This window comes from Hippopotamus amphibius, chromosome 12, assembly GCF_030028045.1.
Source record: "Hippopotamus amphibius kiboko isolate mHipAmp2 chromosome 12, mHipAmp2.hap2, whole genome shotgun sequence".
NCBI lineage: Eukaryota > Metazoa > Chordata > Mammalia > Artiodactyla > Hippopotamidae > Hippopotamus > Hippopotamus amphibius.
Window position 1 is genome coordinate 67,590,440 of NC_080197.1, and position 23,034 is coordinate 67,613,473.

Genomic DNA, 23,034 nt, shown 5'->3' on the forward strand with positions numbered 1-23,034 from the left:
TAGAAGTAACGAGCCTATCATGGCAGTGAGGAAGGGCGTGGGAGAGTCACTTTTTGTCCTGGGTCCTCAGATTCATCAAGCCCTCAAATTTAATATTTTAATATTGCCTCCAAATGATGTCATACCTCTGATCACAGTGATACTTTGACAGGACGAAGGGGTAATCTGTATTATATCTTTTTAAGCTTATGTTCCAGATATCACTAGAAATATTTTTTTGTAAATCCTGTAAATGTGAACTGCACAATTATGACAATAAATGTACTTCCTCTGGATATGTTCTAATTTATTCAAGGAAAATGGTTAAAATATGCTGCAGTTTTAATAACTCTATATTGTCATTTCTTCACTATTATACAAGAAATTTCAAACCAGCACGTGAGAGGCTCTGTGCCACTAAAGTCCCTGACAACATAAATAGGAAATAGGTATTAATTTCTCTCTTCTACAATTTCTTTCTTTTCTTATCTCATGAGAGTAACATTTCATTTGGCTGCCATTATCAGGGAACTGAAAATTTTATATGTGTATTTTTTTCCGGCCAGCCTGCTTGTCAAAGTCTTTAAGCTTTAAAATCGCTTTTAAGGGAAATGCTTATAAAAAATATTAAACATTCCCTTCTGTCAGGGTGTGGCTCCTATAATCTCTTGTCCATGACGCAGAGGGTCAGTGGTGCGCACAGGAGCTGGTGTACTGCCGTGTGCCCAAAGGCTGCGTCCCTTACCTTCACACCAAATCATTCAGAGTCCTTTCCCTTTGGAGTATTTGAGGCTTTTTTTTCCCATGGGGCTGGGCCCCAAGTAGCTGTAACAACCCCATAAGAACCTTTCCCCGTTGGTAACATACCTGCTTCTAGCATTGCTTCTGATACGTGTGAGCTGAGAAACTAATAGGAAGTCTTGTGAATAGAGTACTTAGGTTCTCAGACCTCCTTAGAGTCTGTGTGTTGAAATGTGCAAATTTTACTGTTAGGCATTGTGACATCTCTCTCTGCCACTCGGAGGGCTTATTTCATGTATGTATGGATTATTTGCTGTATTCTGAACAGCTGAACTTCCCAGAAAAGTAACTTTCCTTTAAATTAGACATTGCTAAATTTGGAATATGACCATTTCCTGTAACTAATCAGTGGTTTAAAGTCATCCCATCTCCAGAAAAATGCAAGTTTCACAGAATTACCACTTAGTAATACTTTATTGTCATGACCAACATTTATAGTATTGTTGGGAGGCCAAGTGGTAACAGATGAGTCGGACAGACAGGCACTCTCTTGAGTTGCATTTTATCTTCAGTTTGAATGTTTTTGTAATATTAGCAAGTAAGAAAATACATTTGTGTTTTTCCTGCTTTTCTGTTTTCTTCTCAGGGAGGTTCTGGTAGGAAGTGAGCATAAGTGATCTATAACCTGTACACTCCATTTCTGTATAATTGACTTGACTGTAAACTTTCCTGTATTTTTACATAGTGCTTGACTCAGTTTTCTCAATTGAGTATCCAATATTGAGTATATTCAATATGCCTGAATATACCACTTTTCTTAATAGATACCTACCCCGCATATGTTACTTTATGTATTTATCTTTCTTTTTCTTTCTGTTCCTCTCTGTCTCCTGATCTTGGTTTGGAACTACTCTCTCTGTTTAATTGTCCTAATTGAAGCCCCCAGGCCAGCTCTTACACATTCAGGTGGCACTGAAGGGGTTAAAACCCGGTTCTCTTATCTCCATCTTTGTTATTTACAGGGTGTAATTTACTTGCAAAAAATAAATATTTTAAGAAAAAATTTTTTTGGAATTCTTAAGAAGTAAAAAGGCCCATGATTATGTATTATCAGGAGGCTGGGCAATGTTAGAGTCAACAGAGTATGTGGGTGCATGTGACGCAAAAAGACAGTTTGGCAATTTTTCCACCTTATCTGAAAGATATAAAGCTTCTTTCTCCTCAGGGATAAACTATTTTAACAACTTGTTGGACTGGCCAATAAAATTAATTCTTAAATCATGCAGTTTTGTAAAAATGACCTTGTTTTTAAAAAGTTATCTTGTTTGGATACTGGTTTGTCAGTCTGTGGTTATAGTAGCCTAGATAATGAGAGCTTGTAATTATTACTCAGTGCTTCTTACTAATTCCCACTAAGTAACCTCCCCTCTATGGAAATTATACACTGAAATAGTGGGAAAGGAACTCTCCTTTACTGTGGCTGAAAGCTTTTATAATTGTAGAGTAATATGGACTATAACCCATTGTTTAATTTAGAGAGAGGAATACTCGGCAGCTGCTTTTATGTTACATTTTTTCTTTTTAACAACAAAATCCTTACTTTTTAAAATTAATTAATTAATTAATTTTTTGGATGCGTTAGGTCTTCATTGCTGCGTGCAGGCTTCCTTTAGTTGCCACTAGCAGGGGCTACTCTTTGTTGTGGTGCGTGGGCTTCTCATTGCAGTGTCTTCTCTTGTTGCGGAACATGGGCTCTAGCATGTAGGCTTCAGTAATTGTGGCATGTGAGCTCATAGTTGTGGCTCGCGGGCTCAGTACTTGTGGCTTGTGGTCTCTAGAGTGCAGGTTTAGTAATTGTGGTGCGTGGGCTTAGTTGCTCTGCAGCATGTGGGATCTTCCCTGGCCAGGGATCAAACCGGTGTCCCCTGCATTGGCAGGCAAATTCTTAACCACTGCGCCACCAGGGAAGTCCCCAAATCCTTACTTTCTAACCAACACTTTGTTTACAGAGAAAGAGAAATAACAATTCTCTGAATACTAGCTGTTTCCAATCGTGCTGTCTCATGCATAAACAGCAATGTAGGCAAACGAGAATTGAGTTTAAATACTGAGACCTGCATATTGTTATAGTCATTGTTGTACTCATTGAAAAGTTAAGGGAAACCTAATTTTTTAAAATTAAGACTTTTGGTTCATCAGTTTTAGGTTCACAGCAAAATTGAGAAGGTACAGAGATTTCCCATATACCCGCACAGCCTAGCATACCCCCCTATCAACAGCCACCACCAGAGCGGTACATCTTTAGAACTGATGAACTTGCAGTGATATATCATAATCACCCAAAGTTCATTGAAACCTAAGTTTAAGTTCCTGATCTGGAAGTAAAAAATCAGTTTTTGCACCAGCATATCAACTCAGTAATGCCAAAATGATGTGCAAAGGATTTCCATCTTTGGTGACTGAATTCCCCTAATTCCACCTCTTTGGGTTTGTATATTCTGGTCCATGAGATAAAAGCTATTAGGAAAAACAGTGAAACACAATCAGTGGTACCACATTCAAGTAAAGTTTGTTCCTAGCTCTAATCGTATCAGAGAGAGAGACTATTTGACCGTGATTTACTCTTAATTTGGAAACAAAAAAGTTTCAACTTAAATACGTAAAATGTGGTAGATGAGTTGGCATTTGCACAGATTTTGGAACAGTAGCTTCCAACCTTGGCTGCACGTTAGAATTGTCTGGGGAGCTTTTACAAATTGCAGTGCCCAGACTGCATCCTGGACCGATTACATTAGAATCCTGGGGGGTGAGGGGGGGCAGTATTTTTTAAAGTTCATTCTAATGTGCAGCCAAGATTGAGAACCACTGTTAGAGAAAGTGGGGAACGTCAATAGAGACTTTATCTTGAGTGTCATGGAGATTTTATTTAGGCTTTTCACATTGTTTTAAGGCTTTGGGTGAGATTTTTGAGGCTTAGGAGCATAATTACTATTTGCAGCTGTACTTGAGTGTACATATGATTTTCATAAAAAATAAATGTACTATATTTGCCTTTTAGGAGCCTTCTTTTAAAATTTCCTATTAAAATGTTAATAGTAACTTTTATTTATTCATTGGCTTAAATCACTGAAACTACTAGTTTATTTATAAATCCACTTTATGGCATTTATACATTTTTAGGCTTTTTAAAAGGTAATTTCTTGTAACACATAACATCTTATTTATTGTGTAACATTGGAGAGAAAGAGCTTAGGAATTCCTAAAATGGATCCTTCATTTGGAATATTAGAAATGGTACCATATCTATTTAGGCAATCAGAGTGATGAGTTAGCATCATACTGTTTATAAATACTATCAAATAGTGTTTTTCTGCTTTTGTAAAGATGTTTCTGTGGGATTGAGAAACTATGTGTTAGGAAATTTGGGGGAACAAAGTCTTACTATTTCATAATGAGAATATTTAATTACAAAACGTATAATATTTTTGACCCTTCAACTGTGTTTGCCAATCACTTATCTGAAAGAGTCAAGCATTTGAACATCCTGGGGTTGCCATATCAAAGTTGGAGACCATGGCAACCCCTGCCATTTCTTTTACTGTCCTCAGGTCAGACCAAAGGAAACAGAACTACCCTCCCATTCTGAGTTGGCCATGGAGAATTGTGTTAGAATACAATGAACCCGTGATTCTGAAACAGTGATTATTTCTAAAAGTGCTTTTCTCATCTATGTCCCTGCGTTATATATTGTGCTTTAAAAGTTATAATGGTTTTTCCAAGAACAATTATCAACTGGTTAATAGCTCACATTGATTAATCCTCAGCTAATAATCAGAAAAATTATGGTTGTTCACTTTTTGAAATATGTAAATTAAGGTTTGTGTTTTGTCATATTGGAATACAAAATTTTAGGTGAAACCAGATGTTTCTTTTTGGTCACATTGTTTTGGTAGGACCAGATGGATCATACTTCTTCAGATCATCATCCAAACAGAAAAAGAAAGGTAGCAGATACTGAATTTTGTAGTGTGCCTGTTTTTATTAAATAACTTTAATGCTGCAAAAGCAAAAATAGAATATATTAGAATAATAACAGAGTGATGTAATATAAGGCATATTTATATTTTCATGTAAGCATTAAGATAAATGTAAATGAAAAGTCATAACGTTCATATATTGTCAAACAAAAATTTATCAAAATTTTAAAAAATTCTGTGTTAGCATTCTGAGTCTGTATATGTGCTTTATATTTTTGTACTTGCTTTGCTTTTGTGTTCAGTAGAACTTTTCAACTTCTGTTGTTGTAGGAAAGTCTAAAAGTTTTTATATTACCTGAAAGAAACAGGTTTATATTTGGGGAAAAAAAGTTGGTTATTAAGAAAGCTAAGGTGCATGTGTGTGTGTGTGAGAGAGAGAATTTTAGTACCATAGGGATCTTGAAGTCTGAGCTTACTTAACTCTTGTATTTTATAATACAGGTGCTGAGACCCAGAGTTTTGCCAAATTCAATCTCCTACTTAGTAACAGAGCCAAAGCAAGAATGGAAACTCTTCTGGTTCCCATTTAGAGTTCTTTTTCACCATAGTATGCTGTATTAGAAAAAAATAGGGCAACTCCAAACTTACAAATAATCAAGTTGCTTGATTAGAAAGCAACCAATACAGAATACTGCCTTCACATATTTTATTTTGGTTTTGCAGCATTTTACAAAAGAAAAACAAAGGTTGCTTTTTGCTTTTTAAATAGCTGGTGCAGTAACTTTCTGCCTAACTTTCTTATTTTTTCTAACAGCTTGTATCTACAATTCTGAGTATCACATTTGTGTGTTCTGTAGATGTGTGAAAATTGTTAAAGTTTAATGGGAGTGAGTGTGATTGAATCTCCTCTAACACTCTCCATGGTGTGGCTGTGGTAAAACATGTTCCTTGCAGTGTCTATTATTTTTAATAATGTAGTCTAACTCATATACTACAGTATCTGTGACAGTATTTGCAGCTCCATTTTGTTCTCAGTGCATTAAAAGATGAAGTTTACAAGCCAGTTCTTATCTTTTTTTTTTTTTTTTTTGGCTAAAGAGGAGGTCCCTGATTAATAAAATCTTTAGACAAAATAACTTTTTTTTCTTAAACATTGATAACCTTGTTAACCTTTGGGATTCTGAACATTTATGTTGGGTTGAATTGTTCTTGCATATCATGTAAGTTTTCTGATGACTTTTTCATTAAATGTGAATAATTGGGTATTTCAGATACACCACACAATGGTGACTTGTCAACTACTGTACTTATATATGAGATAGACTAGTTTTAGAGATGGCCATGAGACACTGATATATGAACTTCAGCATATTCGTGGGAAAATAATGGCTTTTTAAACTTCTTTTCCAGAACAAAGGAAGAATTATGCACGGGACAGTGTCAGCAGTGTGTCAGATATATCCCAATACCGTGTTGAAGTAAGATGCTTTGATGTTTGCTAAAATTTAGAATGAAGCTTGAGGGACATAAAAATTGGTAGTAAAATCAGAGTTATGTTTTATTTCATGATGTTGTTGATGTTGTAAATTGTGTTGACCATTTTCTTCTAGATTTTTATAAAACAGATGTTAAATATAAAAGTATCCCGTTAATCTGTTTTCATAGAGAATAAATTAAAATGATAACTACTCATTTATCATTGTCAGCCTTATTTTGGTTAAAAACAGGACAAAGGCTTCTATTTTGTATTATGGAATCTGCTTGAAATAAGCCTTGACAGTTTCAGTGGATGGTTTAGTTTTAGTTTTGTCTAAAGTCATTGCTAGTTCTATTTAAACAATGGTTTCTTTTTTTAGTTTTTCCTCTATTGGTGTCTTAAGATATTTGCTCTTAATTGGAATCTATTTGGGTGAACTTTGCTTATTATAATAGAAAATATTTAAGTAGGGAGTAATTTTTAAATTGCTTCTATTTTCAGTTTTCTCCCTCCACAAGCATGCTTAATTAAGTTTAAACAGTTTTGTTTTAGTAGAGTGAAAAGTTTGACAGTTGCTACAGACTAGAATTGCTGTTGCTGCTCTCAATTACCAAGGTCTGTAGTTTTCAAGCTGCCTTGTAGATTGCCTTCTATTGTTCAGCATTTAAATAACCAAAATGGAATAAAATGGATTAAATAAAGAGAATGTTATTTAAGCTGTTTAGAGTTTGTTTTTGTCATGTTTATATAGTTCAGCAAGGCTCAGTATGAAGCAGATTTAGGTATTTTATGATTCAAGGCATCATTCCATCTATTCAACAAAAACCTGTTTGACTTTATTATCCCAGTAAGGTAACCATGACGTTCTAGAATACTTTGTATTTGCCTCTGCCCTCTCTGCTAGTTGACTTCAGGTAGGTTAACTTGGCTATTTTTTTGGAAAATGTTTACTAAGAGACTGTGTATGTTATGTTTTTTCTTTTTGCCAATTATAAGCACTTGACTACCTTTGTTCTGGATCGGAAAGATGCTATGATAACTGTTGACGATGGAATAAGGAAGCTGAAATTGCTTGATGCCAAGGGCAAAGTGTGGACTCAAGATATGATTCTTCAAGTGGACGAGAGAGCTGTGAGCCTGATTGACTTAGAATCAAAGGCAAGTTTGAAAATTTTATACTTTTATTTTCAAGAGTCCACAAATATTTATGTTTACAATTAAGTCAGATAGTTTGAAAATGGGTAAAAATTTAGCAACATAAAATATTCTTGTCAGTGATTTCGAAGAAAAAAATCATGCTTTATGTACTTTATGCATGCAAAATCATATTTTTAAACTAGAGATAGAGGGATACAGTGTTTTTTAACCATGTATGATGAGATGGAAGAAGTGAAGAAAAAATGCATAGTGCTAAAATAAAGCCCCTGTAGGGCACTATTCTTTATGACATATGTTAATTATATGCTAGGCCAAGCCATATCCCAGTGGTATGGTTTGAACCCCAGTGTGTAAATTGGGATGAAGAAGTTTGTGTGTATATACATCAGTTTCTACCAGGCCAACACCGGGCACCTTTGTTTCATACAGCTAGTCAGGTAAGATGCTGAAGCTCTTAAAAGACGCCTTTTCTGAGCTCCGTCATCTAATAGGCGTTTGGGTTGCTAAGATAAAGAAAAACAGCTCTTGTAATCATGTTAAAGTATTCTGATAGGAGTCGGGATAAAATTTGCCCTTTCTTCCATCAGCCAAGAGCTTCTCTAATCCTCATAGTTTCAAGTAATTGTAGAGAAGGGATATTATTTAATTTATTTTGCAAAGAAGGAAAAGTTACTGTCTCTCTAGTATGGTTCAGAAGTTTTATTCTATTTTAATGGAAATTTCATTTTTTGTCACCTTTTCTGGGTCCCAGGGAATCAGGACTTGGAATATGGTGTGATGTCTATGTGTATGTGCTATCTGTAATAAAAGTTGTTTTTCATGTTCCAGTTATCAGGGATATTGTGTTTTGTTTACTTAAACCCCCCCCGCAATTTTTCCCATCGACTACATTATGACACCATTCCCTATTTGCGTAAGGCCGTTAGTGTTAGGATAAGCACCTTAAATATATCTCATTAAATAAAGAATTCTTTACTATTATGAACAGAAAGTTCATTTGTTTAAGAAGTAATTACTTAATCTCTTTCTTATTTGCATGACTCTTTATAGGTTAGAGAATATTCACTTTCACATGACCAAATATCTTAGTCATTTTAAAGAATGTTTTTTTAAACGAGATTCTTCTGATCTTGCTGTTTGACATTTTTGGCTGGAAAAACTTATATTGTGAATTTTTTCACCTGAGAGATTCACTGAAATAAAAAGTGAGCAAATGATGTCTTAGTCTTAACATTGTGATCACTGAAGGAAGAAACTAAGAGTGTGACTGTAGAGTGTTCAAGTGAAAAAACAAAAACAAAACAAAACCCTGACACTACGTGGCCACAGGGAAAAGAATACCAGTAAGCTGGTGAATAATTTTGGAAAGTGGCCTCAGTTTATCTGTTTTGCTCTTAAAGGCATCATCTCTATACCGTAATCTTAGGAAATCAGTGATGCTAATTTCAGTATTTCTTCTGTTTATTAAGCACACAACTACAGTACATTCCTCTGTTAAATATTTCCATTTTTGTTGCTCTTTCTCCCCCCGTCCCCCAGCCCAGGCTTGTGTCTTTGCTGCCTGCTTGTACCTACTCATCCATCATATTTACTGTGCTTACTAGTGTCTATTGTCAATGTGATTTGCATACTTTAAAAATTACTGGTACTATGCCTAGAGCTCTTTGTGGGCTAGGTTTTATATATTCAATGAAGAATAAGGCAAGTTACATTTTTACTTTATAGAATGAACTGGAGAATTTTCCTCTGAACACGATCCAGCACTGCCAAGCTATGATGCACTCCTGTAACTATGACTCAATTCTTGCCCTGGTGTGCAAAGAGCCAACTCAGAACAAGCCTGATCTTCATCTTTTCCAGTGTGATGAGATTAAGGTAAAAGAATGGTGAATTTTCTTCCCCTTTAAGCAGATGTTCTGGCAGCTTTTGATTATCTACTTTAATCATATGGCTAGTAGATACTAGATTTTTGGTTTCTTAGGATTTTGTAAGGAAAACAAATACCTGAGTATCTCCCCTAGGGTTTCTGAGCTAAGTAAATAAAGAGGAGATAGAGTGGTATTAAAAAAAATCTGATGCGTGATGTTTATTAAAAAAAGTGTGGATAATACATTAAATTCTTCACCGGACTTGGACTTATAATTAAAGATTGATTCTTCAAAAATCATGCTTCATGGACAATAAATAATCATGCCCTACTATTTTATTCTGCACTAATCACATAGCATGGATTATTGCAATGAAACCCTTGGACATTTTCCATGATATCGATTTACGGCTCACCATCTAATTATGTGACTTGAATAATTGCTCAGGATAAATAATCCCCAAGTGAAAATGTGAAAATAGTTGATCATAGTTACCAGTGATAATGTGCCATGTCCTGAAGATTTGTATTTCAAAGTGCACTGTAATTTTCAAATGATTATAATTTGTGATGCTTTATTGGACATGAGAATTTACCTTCAACCTTAAATCTTTATTTCATGAGTTGATTTCTCTAAAAGGGAAATCATTTTTGGTTCAGTTGATTGGTGCTTTGCCAAAGCAGTGATTTATCACTGTGATTGTATATTATCACATATACAGGCAGTTTTTATCTTATAAAGAAATGTTGGGAAATTAACATGGTGACTTGATATTTTCTTTAATCCTTTGACATTAAAATATGATAGGTAAGTTAAGATTGACTGTAAATAGTCAATCTTAATAATTTTCTTTTTATTTCAATTTATATCATAAATGACTTTCTAAAAATCTTACTTGAAAAGAATTGTGGCAGTAGATAATTTGTAAATGTAATGTTCAACAGACTTTTATATAGTGCCTTTTCAAAGTCATAAAGTATATTAAGAATTTTGTAAGGTTAGAGTTATTAAATCAATAAGGATTAAGATAAATATTTTGCTCTGAAAATATAGTGAAGTTTAATTCAAACATTTTAAAAACAGAGGACTATGCTAAAAGACATTTTAAATCTGGTGTTTGCCTCAGTACTCTAAAATCCCTCCCTGGAAAACTAAGAGTTATTGGGCTGAGTGAAGTTTCTGGATTTCAGTTTTGAGAATAAAAGGGTTGCTGTATTTGCTAGAGCATGATGATATTGATGGGTCCAAAACAGATTTACTGAGTGCTCTTCTGTCCTCATTAAAACCTCAAGTACCATTACACAGCTATATGCATTTACTTACTGGTGCCATATTCCACAAACGAGATGGATTTTTTTCCTTGCCCCATTAGAAATATAAATGTAGTGAAATATGTGGTCTCTTTTATATGGGTCTTCTTGCAACGTCACTTTTGAGTTTTAACATTTATCATGGGACTTTACACAATGCTCCTGCCCACCTCTGTAGTAAATTTTTTCTTAGAAATATGATAGCCAACCCCACACCCTGCCCATGGGAAATTCAGGATTCCTAGGCATCTCCAGTTTTATTTTCTCACATACTAGAAAGCCTTTGACATGATGTTTGTAATGTCTTCCTGAAACTAGGATGTTCTTATGGAAATGAAGCTGGACCAGGATGCATTAGTGCTCTCATTTAATAGCCATGTGACTTAGTAATCATATGAGTATTCCTCACGTTCATTAATTATAAAACAAGAAGAACAGATTATATGATCTTTAAGTGTCCTTTCAGTTCTAAAATTTTATGATTGTGCTTATGGTAAAAGAGTATAATATATGTGTATGTATGTGTGTGTGTATATATATATATATATATCCGAGAAAAATATGCATAATTACAGAGAGCAAGCAGGCACAGAATAGAAGATGAATACATCCCAGCAAGAACCTAATATACAATAATAATCACTAGCTATAAATAAACTTAAGAACCAAACAAAATAAACTTCTTAGCTGCTAATCTCACATTGGTTCCCAAGAAAACCACATTAAATGTTGAAGTGTTCTTGCTGGAAAGGATCAGAAAATTCAACCATATGGAGAAAGTTAATTTTTATTAACCTGAAGTGACAAAATAAAGAGGTTATCACAAAGGTTACCACCACGTGTTGGGTCTGCCCCGTGATGATGTGGGCTTGTCTTAAACTGGAAGTAGCACTGCTGGAACTGAGTGATGCGTTTCCATGGGTAAATGGGTGCCCAGTGGATGGTGGGGGATACCCCGCTCCACATGCTTGTACTTCTGATTCCTTCACCTCTGCTCAGGCAGATGTATTAACCCAGTTACATTTTCAGCATGTGATTATACTTTCAACATATGCAAATCCTTTTTCCCTTTGCCTTTATAGAAGTACAGCTTTAAAAAAAAAAAAAAAAAAAAAAACTAAAGGAATCTGGATTAAATAATCTGTAAAAAATTCCTTCAGTTTTCCAATCCTATCATTACGAAGTTCACTGAAAAAACTGCAAGACTTATGTTTTAAAAGCAGATTTAAAAAAAACACTCTTGCATCAAGACATGTATTGATTTGGACAGGGAACATAATCCCTTTTTCTGTTTTAACCTATATATCAAGACAAAGAAATCCATAGCCTCCCAGGGAACTTGTCTTTCATTGCAGGCAAACCTAATTAGTGAAGATATTGAAAGTGCAATCGGCGACAGTAAAGGAGGGAAACAGAAGAGGCGGCCTGATGTCCTGAGGTAAAAACATGAAAAGAAATTAAGGGCTAGAATTGGTTTGTTTTTAAGTTTTTTTTCTGTTAAAAATTAAAAAAAAAAATATTTTCAGTGAAAGTATATTATTATATTTTGCAGATCAAAACCTGTAATCTCAACTCATTTGCTCTCCTGAGTTTGTCAGTGAATGTGTGTGCCTTTTCTCTCCATGATTCTGGTCTTTCTCTGATATGACTCCTCCCACTTGTGTTGTCATAGAGACTCATAAACAATGAGTGGCATTTTAAGGGAAGGTAGCCTAAGAGAATATAAATAGATATTAGGACTCTAGTTGGTTAACAGCCTTTGCAAATCATAGGAGACCCAGAAAAAATGTTAAACCTGATTTTCAGCTACATTGAAGATGTTCTATATTTTTGTATTTCATATACACTTCTAAATACACATAATATGGAAGGGTTAGGAAATCCTTGTTTTTCTACCCCTTGACATAGTTGTCCTTTGAGGTTGAAGAATACCATAAAATTGAGAAAATCGGTGTAGAAAGAGAGATGGTAAAATTCAGTTTGTTTTCATCTGTTTTAGGATGATTTCCAAAGCAGACCCTGGTATACCGCCTCCGCCCAGAGCACCCGCCCCTGTGCCCCCTGGGACTGTGACCCAGGTGGATGTTAGAAGTCGGGTGGCAGCCTGGTCTGCTTTGGCAGCGGACCAAGGGGACTGTGAGTATTTCCAGGGATTGGTACTTATTGAGCCTTTGCTTTGAGACGTGACCTAGTTCTTGCTTTCACATTCTGGTGCTGGTTTCTGAGCTAAAGCTTGAGGTTAGTTTCGTAAAAATAAATCTTAGGTAAGTTAAAGTTAAGCCTTGGACACTATAAGATTATTGTCTCTGAGAGTTCAGACCAGTCATTTAATAAATATGGTGTTAGGTGTAGAGTCTTTTCTTTTTAAAGCAGTCAAAGAGAGCTCGTTTGACTCAACTAACAATTAAGAGGATGGTAATAGAATATATACCAAACGAGAGACGATCAATACTTTTTTAAGATAATACTTCAAGCTCTTTCCATTATTATTATCTTACCACTCTCCTCTTCTGGACAAACTCTTTGTGGTTACAAGGGCAGGATGTCAGGACGGGGTAGGGTGGTGGGAAAGGGCTAAAACACATTCACCATCGGATAAACTCCCCCAGGGGGCCCTATGTCTGTACCATCATTTTACCTTGACATTCTTCTTTAAAAACAAATAATCATAGCCAAGAACATAGTGTAACAGAATTATTATTTACTATAATTTTATAAGTTTCTGTTTTTAGGAATCATATACATTTCTGTTGATCCACCTTGTATTTCAAATTTTATGTTTAAAAACTAAACGGGAGCTTATAGTGTTTTCCATTTCTTGTGTACTTACAGTATTTTTGCTACTGTTACTATTTTGTGGAGGGGATGTGGGTTTTATTTTGAGAAAGGTCAAAATGGTCTCTCTTGAAGTTGAGGAAGGAGAAATCTTAATTTTCAGACATTCTGAATAAACCTATAAAAACATCTCTAAAACCTAATATAATTTACAACAAAAAACATTTATTCCCAGGAGTTTCTGAGCCCTCATTAGATTCTGTCTAAAATACTCTGTGCGATCTCTTCTATTTTAATTACAGTTAGAAAAGGTTTTCAGAACTTCTGGTTGACTACTAGGTCAAACAGAAGCCAGCACTTACCACATGAGGTTCTGTCTGGATCCAGGCCAGTGTGTGATTGGAAAGCCCTCCAGGAGAGACTCCTGTCCCTCTCTGGTCCCTCTGAAGGCTCTGGCTGATTCGGGCTGGACACCTCCTTCTTTGGATCCTCGCCGTAGCTCTACCCCTCACTCCAGAAGAGATCTGTGTAGAGTAGTGGCAGTGGCATCTGAGTAGTGCCTCAGACTATGAAAAACTTCAAGAAATACTGCATCTCTCTCACTATGCCCTCCACATGATATTTTGGGACCTATTGGAGTTCCTAACAGCTGTAGTTCAGCTTCAACTTTATGCTGCCTGGAGTGCACTATGACCAAAACAGCCACTAACCACATGTAAAACAGCAGCTAACCGGCAAGATTTCATATATCAAACCTTTACTGTTTCGATTTCATAAGCCTCAGTGATTTCTTCCCTTTTTTGGCAAGTATTCCACCTAAGGGTAAAGTTAGGCATAGAGCAGGCATAGCAGTTTTCAGTATTTTTTGCAGTTCTCTGCATTGAACATCACGAGTCACGATGATGCCTCACGAGTTGTATTTCCGTTAGTGATGAGACAATCTTTCTGTTCTATCCATCCATTTTTCTTTCACTTTGTCTACTGGAAATCTTTGAATGAGTCTCTGTGTGTAGTGGAAGTGTTAACTGACTTGTACCGGGAAGGAGTTCACGGTAGTGAGCAAGGTTAACAGCATGCCCTAGCCAACTGAGCTGAGTAACATCCCAAGACTTTGGTTCTTCGATTTGCAAATTCTTGCAGGTATTTCTACTTTTAAAGCTTATGGCTTAAAATGATAATGAGCCCATATTGTGGGTTTTAAGCTTAATTACAACTAGAATTTTAGAAGCACTTTACTGTCAGAACCCCCAAAGCTTTACTGTTGTCACGATGTTAGATGGTATGAAAGTTAGAACCTTTAGAACTTAGAATTTAGTTGGCGCCTTTTAAGAAGCAGGTGCTTAATGTGGGTTTATGTTTTTTTTCTTGCATAGGAATTAAGGGGTACTAAGTTAAGGTTGGTTCCACAGGCAGCTGACATTGAGAAGAGAGAGAATAGAGGGGAAATTACAGGGTAAATCAACACCATACAAATAGAAGGCCAGTGCTTACGCTCTGCCAAGTGTGGTGGCGAGGCTGCGTGTCAGAGATGAGCACAGCTTTGATTTTTGTACCCAGTGGAGGTGTTTTCTTTTGCAGATGGTGCTCTTTTCTAGCCAGATTGCATGTTTGATTATCTATATTGGTATCACTTAAGCAACAGGTTGAGAGATTTATGAGTCTCTTTTCTTTAGTTGAGAAACAGAGGCATTATTATCAGCAGGAAGAAACACCTGAGATGATGGCCGCCCGCATTGACAGAGATGTGGTAAGTGACACAGTCATCTTTAGATCATTGACTTTTTTTTTTAGCGGAAAAAAATATTAACAGGGAAAATTAAGTTGATTTAAAGAAAAATGTTTTGTGGAAACTGCATTTTCTCTTTCCAGTGGTCAGTATGCCCTTTGAGTTTTTTTTTTAACTATTTTTGCCTTTATGCCAATATTTAATTAGTAGACTAAGCTGTGATAGAACTAGAATATCAACTGGTTTGCATAGGAATTTAAGCTGAATTATCAAGATTTGAGGGGTTTTTCTTTTCTCGTAGTTTGTAATCCATATTTGAAATATCTTTTTAATTTGTCTTCCTGGTATTTATTCTAAAATATTTTATAATGCCTGAAAGATAAAAGTTATGTGGCATTTCTTAAGGGTAGATAAATACATTTTAATGCTTTATAAAGGAAAAGGCTATATTTATTTTTATTTCTCCATAGCAATTTCCTTGCAGAATGACATTGCCCTATGACATAATCATAAGATATGATGCCAGCATCATTGCTTTTTATACTCTGCTTATGTTCTCAACTTATTTGGAAACAAATATTTAGAGGAATTAAAGTCTGAAATTCAATTTTTACATCACAGTATTACTTGTTAATACTTAAAAGTTTATTTAATACTTAAAAGTTTATTTGATCTCAATTTTTAGTCTTTAATTAAAAGAATGTCAAGTTTCACACATAAAAGAGAAAGTCAGGTATGACTATAGTATGTACAATATAATATGTATAATATACAGTATAGTATAATCACAGTTGATCCCATGATCTCTGAAAGCATAGTGCATCATTAATTCTGCTTTACCCTGTAGAAACTCTTATTAATGCCTATTATTACAGATTATCTATGTGTTTCTTAGGTTATCACAACATTCTATATCCCTTTAATTCCACAAAATAATATTGTCAGTACTTCATTGGGAAATTTATTAGAAAAACTGAAATGCTCAGTGCTGTTTTAACAAACTGTTTCTCAGAATTTTTATGTGGGAGAACATAATGAGGAAATTAGGGTAATTGAACATAATTAATAATCTGAATAGATATTGTGAATGCTTTCTTTACGGTTTTGAAAATAAGCTAAAGAAAAATGTAAACATTAGACTTTAGCCACAGGTATATTTAGTTCAATACTTTTTCTCAGAATTAGTGAGAAACTTGAAATTTGTATGTGGGAGGTGTTCCTTTTTCTTTTCTTTCTTTCTTTCTTTTTTTTTAACTTTCTGATTTTTCTTCACAGTGTACAGCTAAGGCAAAAATAATTTTCTTTTGTTTTATATTTTATTCTGTAATTTCTAATTCCAGCAAATCCTAAACCACATTTTGGATGACATTGAATTTTTTATCATGAAACTTCAAAAAGCAGCTGAAGCATTTTCTGAGCTTTCTAAAAGGAAAAAAGCTAAGAAAGGTAAAAAGAAAGGACCAGGAGGTAAGTTGGATTTTCTTAACCTTCTAAAGACCATTCAGTGTTAGGCAAAGTTTCTGCCCTTCTGAGCTATTCAACAAGACTCCATTGACTGAGGACCAAAGTCCCTTTTCTGATTTTGAGATAGCACCAGTGACATAGGCAGAGATTAAGATGAGCCTGAGGAAGAGTCCATTTGGTCCCAAGTTGGCTACAGTAAAGGAAGACTCCCGAGCACTTTACCTAAATTACAGAGACTCTGAGATTCAGTAGTGACCATCTGTCATAGTTTTCATTAGTCATTGTAAAAGTAATGCCTGTTAAAGAAAGTCATAGCACCGTTCTCCCCATATTTGAATTTACTTTATTGTAAATATAGAACCTCATTAGTTTGTTAAATAAAAGGATTGACTTTTTTCATTAAAATAGTTAAAAATGTCAATGGATTTTAATTTTTTATAACAAAACTCCAAACAGTACATTCAGATCACCTATAAGCAGTTTTTAAGTATGCTGTGGTTCCGCTATTTAAAATGACCTCGAAACGCATAAAATTATAATTATGGAACAAAATGGTATAGATTGAAATATATAATGGAATAGTAAATAAGCATTCCTTTCATTACACACAACTTCCAAATCTTTCTCTAGCTCTATCTACATCACAAGCATATGACCTGTAGACTTGTTTTCTAGTTTTGTATATGTGGATATACTTCACCTCCATATATTCTGAAATTAAATGTTACTGCTCTTGTACTCTTTACGATAGGTATACTATCTTCTTGGTCATCCATATTTAAAACCATAGGTTTTTTTATGAGTCCATTTTCTAGCTTATACCAACATTTAATTTTTTTCAATGTCTTTTGTACCCAGTTTTTTCCCTTTTCATTTTCATAACTAGCACTGCTTCAAGCTGTCTCATTCTTTATCCAGCTTTCTAAGCAACCCTTAATGCTCTAGTCTTCCATTCTGTGAGGACAGTCTTCTTAAAGCTCTAAGGTAGTCACTTCATTCTTCTGCATGTTAATCCCATGTTCTACTGATGTAAGTCAAACTCCTCACCCAGGCAGTCAAGGCCATTCACGATCTAACCTTGATCTACTTTTCCATTCTCATGTTTCTTTGCTTTTATGTTTGTTGTTCTATGTATGTGCAGTTTCCTTTTTCCATGTTTTAGCTAATGCTGTTTTTATCCAACCATGATGTTTTTCTTACCAAATTGCCCTGGAACAAACTTTTCAGATCCCATCTTAAAAGCTGCTTTCCCTGTGAAACATCTTTAAGTATACATTTCCCCATCTGTAGTCTCTCTGTGGCTCTCCGCTGACATATCTCTGTTACTTGTCTGATTCATGTCTTCTATAGATTTTAAGGCCCTTGAGAGTAGGGCTTGTAACTTACACGTTTTTATGGTCTTCATGGTGATAAGCACATAGAAGGGCTACAATATAAATGTACGGAATTGATGAGTAATTCGGGGGTGTCTAAGGGTAGAGGAATCCATTTCAAATGTTGGATCACTTTAATCTGTTACAATCAGACTATGAGATGTGGGAGGGTAACTGGGTAGCATGGTATCTGATATGATTATCAAAATTTACAAACGTAAATGTAGTTTTTCATTGAATAAGTGTTCTTGGAATTTTGCTCTCATCTACCCCTCCTCCCGTTTATTTCTTTAGAGGGTGTTTTAACGCTGCGGGCAAAACCTCCACCTCCTGACTCATTTGTTGACTGTTTCCAAAAGTTTAAACATGGATTTAACCTGCTGGTAAGTGAAATTTATTTATATGCAATTAAAAGAAACAAACGGAAGAGATCAAAGTCTAGCCAAGATGTACCTGATCAAATTAAGAAACTAAACTGTTACTGTAGATTTTTTTACATGTTTTTTATTTATTTATTATTTATTTATTGGCTGCATTGGGCCTTTGTTGCTGCACGTGGGCTTCTCTAGTTGTGGAGAGAGGGGGCTACTCTTCGTTGCTGTGCGTGGGCTTCCCATTGCAGTGGCTTCTCTTGTTGCAGAGCCGTGGGCTCTAGGTGTGCAGGCCTCAGTAGTTGTGGTTCACGGGCTCTAGATTGCAGGCTCAGTAGTTGTAGCGCATGGGCTTAGTTGCTCTGCAGCATGTGGGATCTTCCTGGTCCGGGGATTGAACCCGTGTCCCCTGCATTGGCAGGCGGATTCTTAACCACAGTGCTACCAGGGAAGTCCCTACATGTGTGTTTTGATTTGCCTTTAATTAGGACAGCAGATTGCAAAACCTGTATAAAGAATGACTCCAATCTTTTAAAGTGAAATTCTACTCTAACTCATGCTTGCTAATTAAGATACAAAAAGTGAAACTAATAGTAAAAACCTCTTTGAGTCTATGTTGAATCTTTTTGAATATCTGTCTTTTGCTTGATTACATCATAGTAATATGTTTGCCTGCTCTTTTTGCTGTTACAGGCCAAATTGAAGTCTCACATCCAGAATCCTAGTGCTGCAGATTTGGTTCATTTTTTATTTACTCCATTAAATATGGTAAGATTTGTTAATGTAAGAAAGTAATTATTCTTAACATTTTTTCAACCCCACGTGTCTGTCTAGATTATCTAGAAAGTTTTTCTTCATTGCCTTGCATGGATACTATTTCTTTTTTTCTTTTTTTTCCCATTACAGGTTTATTTACTTATTTATTTATTTATTTCAGATCTTTTTTGGAGCTTTGCAATGTTGTATTGGTTTCTGCTGTGTAACAAAGTGCATCAGCTATATGTATACATATATCCCCATATCCCCTCCCTCTTGAGCCTCGCCTCCCACCCTCCCTATTCCACCCTTCTAGGTCATCACCAAGTATCCTGTTCATCTCCCTGTGCTATGCAGCAGTTTCCCACTAGCCATCCATTTTACATTTGGTAGTGTATATATGTCAATGCTACCCTCTTACTTCATCCCAGCTTCCCCTTTCCCCCTCTGTGTCCTCAAGTCCGTTCTCTACATCTGTCTCTTTATTCTTGTTCTGACACTAGGTTCATCAGTACTGTTTTTTTAGATTCCATATATATGCGTTAGCATATGGTATTTGTTTTTCTCTTTCTGACTTACTTTACTCTATGACAGACTCTAGGTCTATCCGCCTCAGTACAAATAACTCAATTTCTAGGTACTGTTTCTTTTGCCATCTATTGTGAACATTGAGGATGTGAAATTTGAGAGATTAAAAGAACCTTAGGAATCATTTATTCCAAACACCTTATTTTATAGCTAAGGAAACTGATGTCTCTGATAGAGCTAGGGAAATGAAAAGAAATAAAGATTTATTGGATACTACTGTTTCAGTATATATTAGTATGTAGTATGAATGGCTTGAACAATATAGGAAATTTTCTCTTTCTCACAAAATAAGTGAGGCATGAGGAATCCGATGCGGGATGGATGTCTTTGCTCCATGAAGTCATGCAGAGATCCAGGTTTCTTTCAGTGAGGTGTTCCTCCATCTCCTGAGCTCTCTGATTCAATCACTTCTTCATTCATTTATTTATTTAACAAATATTAACTGAGAGCCTGCTCTGTGCTTGACGTTATTAGTAGCTCATCAGGAACAAAACACATAAATTCTTTTTGGAACTTATGTTATAATGTGGAGGGGCAGCCAATAACCTAAATAATGTATAAGTAATTCACCCAAAATAAATGCTGCATGGAAAAATATAGCAACGAAGGAGAATGGGAGTGCCGTGTGTGTGCGTGTGCCCATGCGCTGTGGAGTATTACACTTTTTGAACAAGGTTCATTAAGGGAACGACTCACTGAGAAGGTACCATTTGAGTAAATGAAGTGAATGAGTCGTGGATTTCTGAAGGAAGAGAATCTAGACAGAGAACAGCTAACGTAGATGCTCTGAGATGATAACATACAAATTCTGTTCTTGGAAGAAATGGGTATTGACTTGAATAGTATGAGGGCGGAGATCTCAACTAGAGGGAGATGAGGTCAGCAAACAGGAGGACATATCTTATTGGTCTTTATATGTGATGCTGAAACCTTTGACACTTTGGGAGGGTTTTCAGCAGAAAAGGATTGCTCTGGCTGCAGTGTTTAGAAATTTGAGGGAAGAAGGGACTGAGCTGGCTATGGAAATAATCCAGATGGGAGATTATGTTGTTTGGACCAGGTAACACTGGAGGTGGTGAGAAGTCTCATTCTGATTAAACATAAGCAACAAGATTTGCTGGCAGATTGAAAGTGTCATGTGAGAGTCCAGGATATCTCCAAAATTTTGGCTTAAGACTGGAAGGATGGACTAACTATTAACTGAGATGGGGAAGACTGTGGGTAAAACAGGTTTGGGGCAAAGGGTAAGGAATTCACTTTAGGCAATGTCAAAGCTGAGCTACATCCAGATGGAGAAATTTGAATTGGCAGTTGAATGTATGAATTTGGAGTTCAGTGGAGAAATCAGGCTTAGAGTTATAAATGCGAGGATCCTCTGCATATAAAGCCATGGAATTCAATGATGTCACCAAGGGAGTGATGATAAATAAAGAAGATGAGGGGCTGATGGGGCCGTAGGTAGTTTCAGTGATGGGAGAGTGAGAAGAACCAGCGAAGAAGAATGAGAAGAAGCAGGAAGTCAGGAGGAGAAAAACAGGAATATCACGGTAGGTATTCTGGAAGCCAAATGAAGAAAATGTTTCCAAGAGGAGGAATTCAGATACTCTGTCAGGCATTTCTGTGGTGGAAGCTGACTTACCTCCATTTCCTTGAAACAGACGTACAAAGGCAGAGAAAGAAAGCTTTGTCTTTAAGGAGGTAACTCCAGACTTAGACAACTTCTGCCATTATCCAGTTGGTGCAAACTTCCTCATATGGCCATACCTATACACCAAAGGCATGTAGTCTCCACTGGAGTGGCTGTGTGTTCTATCTAAAATGTAGGGGTTTCTCTTTCTAGAAGGGAGAAGAAGAGAATGGATACTAGGGGGCAATTAGCAGTCTTTGGGAGGCCCGTATGTGCCAGGTACAGTGATATGTACATAATACAGATTTTCCCCCAGAAAACTCCCCTCTCGTTCGTGTGTATTTTTACATAAGATATAATTTTTGATGATAACAAAATGGTGCATTGGGAGCAATTCCTTTCGTGAAAGAGTTGGATGTTTCCATAAATTCTGTCCAGCAAAAGTTTATACCACTTGTATCACAGGCAGGATCCAAGATAGACGTTTTCATTTTCTAGATTTTCAGTACCCAGGTATGCTCTTTTCTGATACGTTTAATGAAATAGGTACAGCACTATACTTCCCTTCCCATTTTCTATTTCTTATATTTGCAAACTATATAATAGCGGTTTTTCCAAGCTGACGTATACCACCATCTTGTCCTACCGGACAGCTGGGACAATTAGCTGAAATAATGTTCGAGTGCACAAAGAAAAGTGCTGGAGTTTGGTAAAAGCATAGCAACAGAAAGCAGATGGAACAGCTGTTGGCCTTACACACAGCTCACAAAAGAGACTGGGCTGCAAATTACCCTTTTCTATAATTCCACAAGACCACAAATTTGATAAGTCGTTCCTCTTTATTTGGGGAGGGCAAGTGAGAGAGGAATGGAAAGAAGGCAGAATCTCTTTCTTTTAAATAATTCTAGGAGGACAGAGTTTCCTGTTTGATGGGCTAAGTCAGGGACGTGTGGAGTGGTTTTGAATGGTTCATCCTGTCAAAAGAGCAGATGATTGCTTTATAGAATAACAAGAGCAGTAATGATAATTGTTAGTAGTGTGTGATTGCTCTGTGTGTCATTTCTGTGGTTTTTTTTAAAGGGTAAGAATGGTAATTATGAAGCAGGTAAATTTCACTAATTTGATTTAGAGCATATGAAGACCACGGTCATTGAGTTCTTTAATCTTTATTAAAAATGGAGCAAATTCAAGCATTTCTCATAGGTTTTGCCTCATTATCAGAAAAAAACTGAAAAAAAGAATCCAAGTAATAAAAAGGGATAAATCTCCTCCTTCTTTTCCCAAGGGTAACTAGACAAGACCTGAAGTAGAATATGAAATGCATATTGCTTTACAAACAGAGGAAAGTAAGTAACCTTATCAGCATGAATGTCAGAACTGGCGATAAGAGATTGGAAGATGAAAGTCCGAGGTTACATCAATAATTTATGAATGCTTCCCTACGTTGTTACTATAAATAGAGTATCCGATTTCTGCTTGTCTAGTTATTGTTGAATTATTCTTGCTTTTTAAGCTCTTTCAAAAATTAGATCAGGGCCATCCACATGCAAAGAAACTGATGCTAGCTCATTAGCAAAATTTTTATTCTTTGTTCAACACATTTGATACTATCTTAGTTTGAGTGTTAGGAAGTATTGTTTATAAAGCAGTTTTTGCCACCTCCTCTCATTCCTTTCACAGTCTTTCACAGATCACAAGTAGAAATCCAGACATTACACAGAGTAGAACTATAAAATAGTGGGACTGCTTTCCCTAACATACAAAAATTAGTCTTTGTGATCAGGCTGTGTATCTGAAAACATTGATTTATTTTATATTTTCTTTTCTCAAAAATAACTCCTTAT

General features: G+C 35.8%; 1 protein-coding gene across 4 annotated transcripts in view; it reads left to right on the top strand.

Moving 5' to 3' along the window:
• Nucleotides 1-23,034, top strand: part of EPS8 (epidermal growth factor receptor pathway substrate 8) — a 177,928-nt gene that overhangs the window by 116,401 nt on the left and 38,493 nt on the right. For 3 of the 4 annotated variants that reach the window (XM_057702845.1, XM_057702842.1, XM_057702841.1), the window contains 10 exons: nt 4,674-4,724; nt 6,108-6,175; nt 7,171-7,332; nt 9,058-9,207; nt 11,866-11,948; nt 12,510-12,646; nt 14,959-15,032; nt 16,352-16,478; nt 18,143-18,231; nt 18,913-18,987. In XM_057702845.1, the coding sequence (XP_057558828.1) occupies nt 4,674-4,724; nt 6,108-6,175; nt 7,171-7,332; nt 9,058-9,207; nt 11,866-11,948; nt 12,510-12,646; nt 14,959-15,032; nt 16,352-16,478; nt 18,143-18,231; nt 18,913-18,987 (1,016 nt within the window). The remainder of the gene's footprint in view (nt 1-4,673; nt 4,725-6,107; nt 6,176-7,170; nt 7,333-9,057; nt 9,208-11,865; nt 11,949-12,509; nt 12,647-14,958; nt 15,033-16,351; nt 16,479-18,142; nt 18,232-18,912; nt 18,988-23,034) is intronic. The other variant, XM_057702843.1, reaches the window with a different exon arrangement.